At 39.4% G+C, this 14,238-nt stretch overlaps 1 protein-coding gene across 4 annotated transcripts in view; it reads left to right on the forward strand.

The window, feature by feature from the left end:
- The window catches only part of MICALCL (MICAL C-terminal like), an 84,290-nt gene that overhangs the window by 19,065 nt on the left and 50,987 nt on the right, over positions 1-14,238 (forward strand). For all 4 annotated transcript variants that reach the window (XM_032240783.1, XM_032240787.1, XM_032240785.1 and 1 more), the window contains one exon: positions 311-1,592. In XM_032240783.1, the coding sequence (XP_032096674.1) occupies positions 311-1,592 (1,282 nt within the window). The remainder of the gene's footprint in view (positions 1-310; positions 1,593-14,238) is intronic.

The following is a 14,238-nucleotide window of genomic DNA, read 5'->3' on the forward strand; positions in this document are numbered from 1 at the left end:
AGCTTGTCAACAGCAGGGCCCTACCTTTGTCTTCCCCTCTGGCTTCCTGAATCCTAGCTAACCTGGGATTCAGAAAAGCCTTTCAACAATGCTGATTCAGGGGTTCCAGGCAGATCCTGGCAGGATGCAAGGCAGCTACTTAGAACAAAGAGTATCCCTTTGAAATCATCTAAGGCAAAATTATTTTTGAATTTGAGCATCTGAGATGGAAAGAATAAAAGGGAGGGGGTTGTGGATTGAGATTTGCTTTCATCATATAAATAAATGGTGGAAAACTTAAGTAACTGCTATTTTTGTCCATCCCCTCTAGCTGACAGCTTCTGAGCCCCTCTCACAGGTCTCAAGAGGTCATCCAAGTCCTCCCACTCCAACCTTTTGGAGGCGAGCCATAGCCCAAGGAGCACCCAGGGAAATTCCCCTGTATCTGCCTCATCACCCAGAGCCAGAGTGGGCAGAGTACTGCCTGGGGAACCCTGGTGAAGATGGCATCTCAGGCCCTGCAGAGATGATTTCTGATGAGTGCCAGCCAGCAGAGGCCCCTCTTGGGGACATCAGAAGCAAGCACAGAGACCCACACCCCATCTGGGGGAAGGACAGGTGCTTGCCAGGCCAAGAGCTGTCTCCCTTGGCTGGAGAAGACCAGGAAAAAGGGAGTACTGGAACCAGGAAGGAAGAGGAGAGAGGGCCAGTGCTGGCAAAGGAGAAGCCAGGCCTAAAGAAGTTAGTCCTCACTCAGGAGCAGAAGACCATGTTGCTGGATTGGAATGACTCCATCCCTGAGAGAGTGCACCTCAAAGCTGGGGAGCGACTTTCCCAGAAGAGTACTGAGAATGGTAGAGGAGCCCGGGTGCTGAAGCCAGTTCGCCCCTTGCTGCTCCCTGGGGTGACAAGAGAACCTCTGCCAACCCAGAGAGGGGCTCAGGAGGAGACAGGGACCCCCGTGGAACAAGCTCGAGGGGAGCGAAGCGTGCCTCCACCTAGGTCCCCACTCCGGCTTATAGCCAATGCCATCCGGAGGTCCCTAGAGCCCCTCCTTCCCAACTCTGAAGGTGGGAAGAGGGCCTGGGCCAAGCCAGAATTCAAAACTTTGCCCACACCCACCTGCACTCGCTCATTCAGCCTTCGGAAAACCAATTCCAATAAAGACAGGGACCAGCATTCCCCTGGGAGAAACCAGTCCTCAGCCGTTAGCCCTCCTGGCTCTGCCCTCCGCACCCATAGTTTGCCCAATCGGCCATCCAAGATCTTTCCTGCTCTCATGTCCCCACCGTGCAGCAAGATTGAAGATGTCCCTACACTCCTTGAGAAAGTGAGTTTGCAAGAGACCTTCCCAGATGCTTCTAGGCCTCCAAAGAAAAGAATCTCACTTTTTTCCTCCCTCAGACTCAAAGACAAATCCTTTGAGAGTTTCCTCCAGGAATCCAGACAAAGGAAGGATATCAGGGACCTCTTCAGCAGCCCCAAGAGGAAGGTACCGTCTGAAGACAGTGCACAGGCCCTGGAGAAGCTGCTGCAGCCTTTCAAAAGCACCTCCCTGTGCCAGGCAGCCCCTCCTCCTTCTCCTCCTCCTTCTCCTTCAGCTGGAGGTGCAGGTAAGTGCTTCTGGCTGGATAAACATCTGCACTTCATGCTGGGCAGTTAGTTATCTTCATTGCATCAATAAGAAGGCATCTTTTGCTTTGTTTTGCTTCTCAAATTCTAACAAAAGTAGGAAAACTAAGCTTAAAGTTGAAAAATTTGAAAAAAATATGAAAAAATTAGTTTTGAAATTATAGAAAGTGTTGAAAAGAGACCAATCAACTATAACTGTACCACCACTTTTTTTTTTTTTTTGAGACAGAGTCTCACTCTGCCACCCAGGCTGGAGTATAGTGGCATGATCTGAGCTTGCTGCAACCACTGTCTCCCAGATTCAAGTGATTCTCGTGCCTCAGCCTCCCAGTTAGCTGGGATTACAGGTGTGTGTCACCACACCCAATTAATTTTTGTATTTTTAATGGAGATGATGTTTCACTATGTTGGCCAGCCTGGTGTTGAACTCCTAGCCTCAGGTGATCCACCCGCAGTGGCCTCCCAAAGTGTTTGGATTACAGGCCTGAGCCATCATGCCCAGACTCTTTTTTTTTTTTCTAAGAGACAGGGTTGCTCTGTCTCACAAGCTGGAGGGCAGTGGCGTGATCATGGCTCATTGCAGCCTCAAACTTCTGGACTGAAGTGCCTAGCTAACTTTTTAATTTTTGTGGAGATGAAGTCTCAATATATTGCCCAGGCTGGTCTCAAACTCTTGGCTTGAAGCAATCCTCTCACCTTAACCTCCCAAAATGTTGGGATTACATATGTGAGCCATCATGCCTAGCCAAAAATTTTGTGTCATTTATAAACAACATTATGTCATAGATATCATGCCAGTTACCATGTAGTATACATAAATGTAATTTAATTGAATATTGTCTGGTGGATATGTTATTTAATGAACTATTGTCTTATTGTTTAACTTACATTTGTATATATGTTATATATGCATATACTTATGTTTAATATGGTGTCGAATGAACATCTTTATGCATATAATGTTTTTTCCTTTAAACTCCTAGCCTAAACACCTAGGCATATTTGCTTACCAATGGAAATGCAGGCTTTTTAAATAATTTAAATCTGATTAAATTTTTTAAATTCTAAAATTAATAAATCAAATAATCGGAGTAATCCAACAATATGGAAATATCTAATAAAAAGTAAAATGTATTAGCTCATCCCCTCTCCTTGCCAAACTTTTTGTCTATTCCCTTAGAGACAGTTTAGCTAAACATTCACAGGAGCTCTTTTTTCTTGTTGATGCTTGTTCGGCTGCTTTAAACAAAGTCTGATCCTACCATCTCTATTGTTGAACAACTTTGTTTTGCTTTTTTCAAAAAAAAAAAAGCCTTTTTATTTTCTTATCTAACTTTTATTTTGGAACATTAGTTTTCAGGTAATATATTATTTGTCTTCAGTGGTACCTTAATCAAATAGCTATTTAGATTAACAAGAGACTTTATTTTCAGCCAGGTTCAGGATAAGCATGGACAGCTTGAAATATAACTCTTAAACATGCATAACAAATTAATAACTATTAAACTTTAGTTTAATAAATTAAATAATTTAATAAACTATTAACAATGCATAATACATTAAATTTTATGATGTGTGGCAATACACTCTTATGTCACACATCATAAAATTTAATGTGTTGTGCGTTTTTGATAATACATTTGCATGGTTCAGAATCAAAGGGTACAAAAGGCACAAAATAAAAAGTTCTCTTTCCCTTCTTTGTCCTTGAGCAATCCAGGTTCTATCCTAGTGATAGATATGGTCATCAGTTTCTCAGGCATTCCTGCAGACAGAATTTATGCGTGTAAGAGCAGATTTACATATTCTTTCTTTTTTTAACGCAAGTGATAGCATGGCAGCGTGCTATGTGCACTCTTTTTGAACTTTTCATTTTATTTTGGAACTTATTCCATATTAGTATATAAAGCACTTTCTTCTTTGTTTTACAGTTGTACAGTATCCCACTGTGTGGATGTAATATCATTGATGTAGCCAGCCCCCTATGATGCAAAGTTTAAGTTATTTCCAATCTTTAGCTATTGCAAACAGTGCTACAATAATCAACTGAGAACTTAGGCCATTAAGCATATGCATTAATTTATTTGGAGGATAAATTCTTAGAAGTGGAAATGCTGGAGCAAAGGATATGTGAATTGGGAACTTTGATAGATATTGCCAACTTGTCCTTCAGCACAGTGTATTGGTTCACATTCCCAGCAGCAAAGTATGAGAACTCGATTTCTACATTTGCACTAACTACCGTGTTACCGATCTGATGGTGAAACATAGATTTTGAAGTGGTTTAGATTTCATCTGTTGTTTAATAAGGTGATTGAACATCTTTTTATATGTTGAAGAGCCATTTCCATCTCCTTTTCTGTGACCAGCTGATTCTGTCCTTTGTCCAGTTTTCTATTGGTTTGTTGAGTTTTTCTTAATCATGTGGAGGGATTCTTTAGTAAAAAGGAAATTTAGCCATTTTTTGTAATGCTACAAATTACAAGCATTTTTTTTTACCAATTTCTTGTTTGTGCTTGACTTTATTTACAATGACTTTCTTATATAAAATGTCTACCTTTATATAGTAGTGAGAAACAATTTTATAGTATGGCTTCTGGGTTTTATAGTAATTAGAAAGAGCGTCTTCTAAGTTTGTAGAAGAATTTTCTTACAGTTTCTTCTAGTCTTTTTGTTTGATTGTTCTCAATATTTTTACATTTAAGTATTTACATCAAGAAATTATCCTAGTATAAAATGTGAGCTATAGATCCTTCTTACTTTTTAGATGTTTTCCTGGCTATCCTAAAAAATTAGTAAATAACTTCTCTTTTCCTCTTATGTGAGATGGCATATTTATCATATATAAAATTCCTGAACATGGACTTAATTCCACACCATCTATTATATTCCATTTAGTTGTCTGTTATGTATCAGTATCACACTGTTTTAAATATTTAATTTTATGTATTTATATATTTTTTACTTTAGGTATTTTACTATATGGCAGGAAGAGTATTCCATTATTTATTTCCTTTTTCTAAAATTTCCTGACTTCTTGCTTGTTTGTTATTCTATATGAACTTAGTATAAGCTTGATTGTATACCAAAAACAAGTCTTGTGAATACTTTTATGGAATCGAATTAAATTGATAAGTAACTTGGCAAGAACGTGTAAAATTATGATATAAGTTATCTTTCCATTAGTTTGTGTTTTTTTGTGACCCTCGGGAATATTTTGCACTTTATAGTATATAGACCTAGCATAATTATTTATTTTATTTTATATATATATATATATATATATATATATATATATATATATTATTGCACTTTAGGTTCTGGGGTACATGTGCAGGCATGCAGGATTGTTGCATAGGTACTTACACGGCAATGTGGTTTGCTGCCTCCATCCTCCCATCACCTATACCTGACATTTCTCCCCATGTTTTCCCTCCCCAACCTCCCTAACCCCCACTGTCCCTCTCCTAGTCCCCCACAACAGATTCCTGTGTGTGATGCTCCCCTCCCTGTGTCCATGTGTTCTCATTGTTCAACACCCACCTATGAGTGAGAATATGTGGTGTTTGATTTTCTGTACTTGTGCTAGTTTACTGAGAATGATGGTTTCCAGATTCATCCATGTCCCTACAAAGGACATCAACTCATGGTTTTTTATGGCTGCATAGTATTCCATGGTGTATATGTGCATTTTCCTTGTCCAGTCTATCATTGATGGGCATTTGGGTTGGTTCCAGGTCTTTGCTATTATAAACAGTGCCACAATGGACATATGTGTGCATGTGTCTTTATAACAGAATGATTTATAATCCTTTGGATATATACCCAGTAATGGGATTGCTAAGTCAAATGGAATTTCTATTTCTAGGGCCTTGAGGAATCACCACACTGTCTTCCACAATGGTTGAACTAATTTACACTTTCACCAACAGTGTAAAAGTGTTCCTATTTCTTTACATCCTCTCCAGCATCTGTTGTCTCCAGATTTTTTAATGATTGCCATTCTAACTGGAGTGAGATGGTATCTCAATGTGGTTTTGATTTGCATTTCTCTAATGACCAGTGATGATGAGCATTTTTTCATATGTTTGCTGGCCTCATAAATGTCTTTTTTTTTTCCAGAGGGCACTTGAGAAACATTTATTGAGCACTTACTATGTGCCAGGCCCTAGGCAGGACACTTGGAAAACAAAGTCAATACAACCTGGTCCCTGCCCAGGAGCTCACAGTCTAGAGGGCTAAGCCATTAATAAATGTCTTCTTTTGAAAAGTGTCTGTTCATGTCCTTCGCCCACTTTTGAATGGGTTTGTTTGTTTTTTTCTTGTAAACTGTTTTAGTTCTTTGTAGATTCTGGATATTAGCCCTTTGTCAGATGGGTAGATTGTAAAAAATTTTTCCCATTCTGTTGGTTGCCGATTCACTCTAATGATTGTTTCTTTTGCTTTGCAGAAGCTCTGGAGTTGAATTAGGTCCCATTTATCTATTTTGGCTTTTGTTGCCAATGCTTTTGGTGTTTTAGTCATGAAGTCCTTGCCTATGCCTATGTCCTGAATGGTTTTGCCTAGGCTTTCTTCTAGGGATTTTATGGTGTTAGGTCTTATGTTTAAGTCTTTAATCTATCTGGAGTTAATTTTACTGTAAGGTGTCGGAAGGGGTCCAGTTTCTGCTTTCTGCACACGGCTAGCCAGTTTTCCCAACACCATTTATTAAACAGGGAATCCTTTCCCCATTGCTCGTTTTTGTCAGATTTGTCAAATATCAGATGGTTGTAGATGTGTGGCGCTGCCTCTGAGGCCTCTATTCTGTTCCATTGGTCTATATCTCTGTTTTGGTACCGGTACCATGCTGTTTTGATCACTGTAGCTTGTAGTATAGTTTAAAGTCAGGCAGCATGATGCCTCCAGCTTTGTTCTTTTTGCTTAGGATTGTCTTGGCTATGCAGGCTCTCTTTTGGTTCCATATGAAGTTTAAGGTGGTTTTTTCCAGTTCTGTGAAGAGGGTCATAGGTAGCTTGATGAGGATAACATTGAATCTATAAATTGCTTTGGGAAGTATGGTCATTTTCACAATATTGATTCTTCCTAACCATGAGCATGGAGTGTTTTTCCATCTGTTTCTGTCCTCTCTTATTTCCTTGAGCAGTGGTTTGTAGTTCTCCTTGAAGAGGTCCTTCACATCCTTTGTTAGTTGTCTTCCTAGGTATTTTATTCTCTTTGTAGCAATTGTGAATGGGAGTTTGCTCATGATTTGGCTCTTTTGAAGTCTGTTATTGGTGTATAGGAATGCTTGGGATTTCTGTACATTGATTTTGTATCCTGAGACATTGCTGAAGTTGCTTATCAGTTTCAGGAGATTTTGGGCTGAGACAATGGCATCTTTTAAATATACAATCACATCATCTGCAGATAGAGACAACTTGACCTCCTCCTTTCCTATTTGAATACCCTTTATTTCTTTTTCTTGCCTGATTGCTCTGGCTGGAACGTCCAATAATATATTGAATGGGAGTGGTGAGAGAGGACATCCTTGTCTAGTGCCAGATTTCAAAGGGAATGCTTCCAGTTTTTGCCCATTCAGTATGATATTGGCTGTGGGTTTGTCATAAATAGCTTTTATTATTTTGAGGTACATTCTGTCAATACCTAGTTTATTGAGAGTTTTTAGCATAAAGGGCTGTTGAATTTTGTCAAGGGCCTTCTCTGCATCTATTGAGATAATCATACAGTTTTTGTCTTTGGTTCTGTTTATGTGGTGAATTACGTTTACAGACTTGCGTATGTTGAACCAAGCATCCCCGGATGAAGCCTACTTGATCATAATGGATAAGCTTTTTGATGTGCTGTTGCAATCGGTTTGCCAGTATTTTATTGAAGATTTTTGCGTCTTTGTTCATCATGGATATTGGCCTGAAGTTTTCTTTTCTTGTTGAGTCTCTGCCGGGTTTTGGTATCTGGATGATGTTGGTCTCATCAAATGATTTGGGAAGGATTCCCTCTTTTTGGATTGTTTGGAATAGTTTCAGAAGGAGTGATACCAGCTCCTCTTTGTATGGCTGGTAGAATTCAGCTGTGAACCCATCTGGACTGGGCAGTTTTTGGTTGGTAGGCTATTAATTGCTGCCTCAACTTCAGCCCTTGTTGTTGGTCTATTCAGGGTTTTGACTTCTTCCTGGTTTAGGCTTGGGAGGATGCAAGTGTCCAGGAATTTACCCATTTCTTCCAGGTTTACTGGTTTATGTGCATAGAGTTGTTTGTAGTAATCTCTGATGGTGGTTTGTATTTCTGTGGAATCAGTGGTGTATCCCCTTTATCACTTTTTATTGCGTCTATTTGATTTTTCTCTCTCTTTTTTTAATCTGGCTAGTGGTCTATTTTGTTGATCTTTTCAAAAAATCAGCTCCTGGATTTATCGATTTTTTGAAGGGTTTTTTGTGTCTCTATCTCCTTCAGTTCTGCACTGATCTTAGTTATTTCTTGTCTTCTGCTAGCTTTTGAGTCTTTTTGATCTTGCTTCTCTAGCTCTTTCAAGTTTGACGATAGGTGTCGAGTTTATGCCTTTCCTTGCTTCTCATGTGGGCATTTATTGCTATAAATTTCCCTCTAGACAGTGCTTTAAATGTGTCCCAGAGATTCTGGTACATGGTGTCTTCATTCTCATTGGTTTCTAAGAACTTCTTTATCTCTGCCTTCATTTCATTGTTTATCCAGTCAGCATTCAAGAGCCAGTTGTGCAGTTTCCATGAAGTTGTGCAGTTCTGAGTTAGTTTCTTAATCCTGAGTTCTAATTTGATTGCACTGTGATATGAGAGACTGTTATGATTTCTGTTCTTTTGCATTTGCTGAGGAGCGATTTACTTCCAATTATGTGGTCAATTTTAGAGTAGGTGTGATGTGGTGCTTAGAAGAATGTATATTCTGTGGATTGGAGGTGGAGAGTTCTGTAGATATCTATTGGATTTGCTTGATCCAGATCTGAGTTCAAGTCCTGCATATGCTTATTAATTTTCTGTCTCATTGATCTGTCTAATATTAACAGTAGAGTATTAAAGTCTCCCACTATCACGGTGTGGGAGTCTAAGTCTCTTTGTAGGTCGTTAAGAACTTGCTTTATGTATCTGGGTGCTCCCGTATTGGGTGCATATATATTTAGGATCGTTAGCTCTTCTTGATGCATTGATACTTTTACCATTATGTAGTGCCCTTCTTTGTCTCTTTTGATCTTTGTTGGTTTAAAGTCTATTTTATCAGAGACTAGGATTGTAACTTCTGCTTTTTTTTTTTTTTTTTTTTCTCTCCATTTGCTTAGTAAATCTTCCTCCATCCCTTTATTTTGAGACTATGTGTGTCTTTGTATTTGAGATGCATTTCCTGGACACACACAAAAAGTCAGATGGGTTTTGACTTTTTATCCAATTTACAGTCTGTGTCTTTTGATTGGGGCATTTAGCCCATTTACATTTAAAGTTAACATTGTTATGTGTGAATTTGATCCTGCCATTTTGATGCTAGCTGTTGTTTTGCCCGTTAGTTGACACAGTTTCTTCATTGTGTCAATGCTCTTTACCATTTGGTACATTTTTGGAGTGGCTGGTACTGGTTGTTTCTTTCTATGTTTAGTGCTTCTTTCAGGAAATCTTGTAAGGCAGGCCTGGTGGTGATGAAATATCTGAGCAATTGCTTGTTCATAAAGGATTTTATTTCTCTTTTGCTTATGAAGCTTAGTTTCGCTGGATGTGAAATTCTAGGTTGAAAGTTCTTTTCTTTAAGGATGTTGAATATTGGCCCCCACTCTCTTCTGGCTTGTAGGATTTCTGCTGAGAGATCCGCTGTGAGCCTGATGGACTTCCCTTTGTGGATAACCCGACCTTTCTCTCTGGCTGTCTTTAGCATTTTTTCCTTCATTTCAACCCTGGTGGATCTGATGATTATGTGCTTTGGAGTTGCTCTTCTTCCAGAATATCTTTGTCATGTTCTCTGTATTTCCTGGACTTGAGTATTGGCCTGCCTTACTATGTTGGGGAAGTTCTCCTGGATAATACCCTGAAGACTGTTTTCCAACTTGGATTCATTCTGTCCATCACATTCAGGTACACCTACTAAACGTAGATTAGGTCTTTTCACGTAATCCCATATTTCTTGGAGGCTTTGTTCATTTCTTTTCACTCTTTTTTCTCTAATCTTGCCTTCTCATTTTATTTTATTGAGTTGATCTTCGACCTCTGATGTTCTTTCTTCTGCTTGGTTAATTTGGCTATTGAAACTTGTGTATGCTTTGTGAAGCTTTCGTGTTGTGTTTTTCAGCTCCATCAAGTCATTTATATTCTTCTCTAAGCTGTTTATTCTTGTTAGCATTTTGTCAAACCTTTTTTCAAGGTTCTTAGTTTCTTTGCATTGGGTTAGAACATGTTCTTTTAGCTCAGAGAAGTTTGCTGTTATCCACCTTCTGAAGCCTGTTTCTGTCAGTTCATCAGACTCATTCTCCATCCGGCTTTGTTCCCTTGCTGGTGAGGAGTTGTGATCTCTTGGAGGAGGAGAGGCATTCTGGTTTTGGGTGTTTTCATCCTTTTTGTGCTGGTTTCTTCCCATCTTTGTGGATTTATCTACCTGTGATCTTTGTAATTGGTGACTTTCAGATGGGCCCTCTGATTGGATGTCCTTTTTGTTGATGTTGAAGTTATTTCTTTCTGTTTTTTAGTTGTCCTTCTAACAGTCAGGCCCCTCTGCTGTAGGACTGCCAGAGGTCCACTCCAGACCTTGCTTGCCTGGGGATCACCTGCGGTGGCTACAAAACAGTAAGGGTTGCTGCCAGTTTCTTCTTCTGTTATCTTCATCCTAGAAGGATACCTGCCAGATGTCAGCCTGAGCTGTCCTTTATGAGGTGTCTCTTTGGATATATGAGGGTCAGGGAGCTGCTTGAAGAGATAGTCTGTCCCTTATAGGAGCTCAAGTGCTGTGCTGGGAGTTCCATTGTTCCATTCAGAGCTGCTAGGCAGATATGTTTAAGTCTGCTGCAGTGGAACTCATATCCGCCTTTTTTCCCAGGTGCTCTGTCCTGGGAAAATGGGGCTTTATTTATAAGTTCCTGATGTGCCTCTGCCTTTTTTCAGAGATGCCCTGCTCAGCAAGGAGGTAGCCTAGTCACAATCTGCCCAGCTGTTGTGTGAACTTCCTTGCAGTTTTGTTTAGAGAGGTATGGTTAGTACTGCCTCAATAATGAGGTCTGCCTCAGTAATGGTGGACTGCCTTGGTAATGGCGGACTGCCTCAGTAATGGCAGATTGCCTCAGTAATGGCGGACTGCCTTGGTAATGGCAGACTGCCTTGGTAATGGCAGTAATGGCATATGCCCTTCCCCCTACAGAGCTGGACCATCCCGGGTCCAGCCACGCTTGCTGCGAAACACTCAATCCAGAGCGTTTCAAATTGTTGATCTTTGTGGGGTGGGACCCACCAAGCCAGATCACCTGGCTCCCTGTTTCAGACCCCTTTTTTTCAGTTGATTGGGCGACTCTGTCTCCCAGGCATTCCAGGCACCAGTTGAAATGGCTGCTAGACTTATGTGAGTTTTTGTGCAGAGACCCACTGTGCTGGCTGAAACAGCTGTGCTGGAAACTCGTGGTGCTTTTCAGCCCAGGAATCTTCTGGTCTGTGGGCAGTAAAAACTTGTTTGGAAATGTGGTGATCACTCACCCTCTGCGTTGTTCTTGCTGAGAACTGCACTCCAGAGCTGTTCCTATTTGGCTGTCTTGGATCCAAGAGACTATTTATTTTATCAATAGATATATTAGTTTTTGTTGCTATTGTCATCAAGGTCTTTTCCAGTTTATCTTTCTACCGTTGTTTGTACTTATGAAAGTTATTGATTTTTGTATAGTAATTTTGTACCCATCCATTTTATTGCATTCTCTTTGTTATAAAAGTTTTTTCAATGGATTCCTCTGAGTTTCCACTTGTATATACAATCATAAAACATGCAAATTATAACTTTACTTTCAGCTTTTAAATTGTATACCTCTAATTTATCTTGTCTCCCTGGTTTATTTTGTTTTCAGAATCTCTAGAACAATATTAAGTAAAAGTAGTGATAATGATTTCCTTAATATATTCCTACTGTTAATGAGAATGCTGCTGGTATTTTTCTCATATAAGCATGATAAGTGGTTTCTGGGTTGACTGAGATATGTTTTATCATTTTGAGGAAATAGCCATCTAGTTCTATTTTATTGAGCATATTTTTAATCACAGATGCTGAATTTTGTCAAATGTCTTTTCAGCATTTTTTGAGATGTCTGATTTTTTCTTCTTAATTTGATTAATATTATGAATTACATAGTAAATTTACAGATATTTAACCATCCTTGCATTGCTGACATAAATCTCACTTGGTGCTGATGTATTATTACTTTGTTTTATTACTTTACATGATGTCTTACTATTTTTTGATTATGTTTGATAACATTTTATATTCAATTCATAGGTAATATTGGCCTACAGTTCACTGATATCACATTTATATGATTTCTGTATGTGCTAATTATAATCAGTTAGGGTAAATGTATTTTCCTGGTTTACTTAGCATGAATAACTACATTCATTTATATTCATCAGAAAATAGTATGACTTCCTTGCATTGGAACAGAATGGGGATGCATGGAATGGAATTAGGTTAGAGTTAGCCAGCTCTGAAAGTAGCCCCTGCACCTATCTCTTAGAAGAGTTTCGTGTTTCTTTCAAATGCTCTTAGGTCATAGCCTAAGAATGTAAAGATTTTACCTAATGTATCAGATTAGACTCATCAGTCTTTTTTTTCTTTCCCTGCTCAGTCTACCAAACACACACTGACATATATGCACTGACACTGTTGCCTCCACATTTAACTTGTAGGTACACATGTCCGTGCAACGGAGAGAGGAAACAGTATCATGCTCACTCAAATTGAAATACCTAAAATTTATGATCATTTGAATAACAGCCAGGCTGAAATTATTTAATTTGTTTGTATTTTTACAACTTTCTGATTAAATTAATGGTATACATAAACTTACTGGCGTATTTGAATGACTTGGAGTCACAAACTAGTTTCAGGTACTTATCAGTGTTTATTTTATAAAAACAATTTTAGTACTAGTTATCATTCTGTGTATAATTAAAAAACATGCCCTGAGACCTTCTTTAATTTTTTGCATAAACATTTCTATTGCAGTATTACATATGTACGGTAATATCCACATATGTTAAGCCTACAACTGATTAATTTTTGCAAAGTGCATATTTGTGTAATCACCCCTGAGATCAAGCTATAGAATGTTACCAGTACCCAGAAGACTTCCTCATGCTTTCTCCCCACTCTATGCTCTGCCCAACAAAGGTACTTATCATCTGCCTCTTATTATCTTAGATTACTCTTGCAGTTTTTGTGTTGTTTTGTTTTACTCTTTAAAAATGGAATCGTTCAGTATTATGATAGGCAGAATTCTAAAAGGATCCCATGTTTCCTGCCTCCAAGTGTGCTTACTATGTAGACTCTAGTCCTCTGGGCCAGGTACGGTGGCTCACACCTATAATCCCAGCACTTTGGGAGGCCAAGGTGTGTCTATCACCTGAGGTCAGGAGTTCAAGACCAGCTTGGCCAGCATGGTGAAACCCCATCTCTACTAAAACTACAAAAATTAGCTGGGCGTGGTGGCAGATACCTGTAATCCCAGCTACTCGGGGGACAAAGGCAGGAGAATCGATTGAATCTAGGAGGCAGAGGTTACAGTGAGCTGAGATTGCAACATTGCACTTCAGCCTGGGCAACAAGAGCAAAACTCCATCTCAAAAAAAAAAAAAAACAAGAATCTAGTCCCCTGGAATATGGTGGTAACATAAATGTGATGGATTTCATTTCATCCCATGATTAAGTTAGGGGATTGTGCAAATATAATTAAGCCCCAAAACAATTAACTTTGAGTTAATCAAAAGAGAAATTGTCCTGGGTAGGCCTAACTCAGTCAGGTGGGCCCTTAACAAGTACTTCCTGAAGTCAGAGACTGGATTCAAAGATTGAGAGAGACATGGTCCTCCTGGCCTCAAAGTAGTAAATTTGCCATGGTATGAGAGGGCTTATGAACAGGCGGCCTCCAGGAGCTGAGATTGATCTCCAGCTGATATGCAGCAAGAAAGCAGACCCTGTGCCCTCCAATCACTAGGAACTGAATTCTGCCATCAAACTGAATGTGCTTGGAAGAGGATCCTGAGCTACAGATGAGACCTGCAGCCCAGCTGACACTTTAATTGCAGCCTTGTAAGACCCTGAGCAAAGGGCCCCATTGAGCCATGCCTGGGCTTCCAACCTACAGAAATGTCAGATAATAGAAGAGTATTGTTGTAAACTTGCTAAACTTGTGGTAATTGGTTCCACAACAATAGAAAAACCCATACAAGTATATACTGTTTTGTGCCTGGCTTCTTTCATTAAACATTCTGTATTAGTCCCTTTTCACACTGCTGACAAAGATACAACCGAGACTGGAAAGAAAAAGAAGTTTAATTGGGCTTACAATTCCACATAGCTGGAAAGTCCTCAGAATCATGGTAGGAGACGAAAGGTGCTTCTTACGTGACAGTGTCAAGAGAAAATGAGGAA

Source organism: Sapajus apella, unplaced genomic scaffold (genome assembly GCF_009761245.1).
Source record: "Sapajus apella isolate SASKATOON/1434 unplaced genomic scaffold, GSC_monkey_1.0 scaffold47, whole genome shotgun sequence".
NCBI lineage: Eukaryota > Metazoa > Chordata > Mammalia > Primates > Cebidae > Sapajus > Sapajus apella.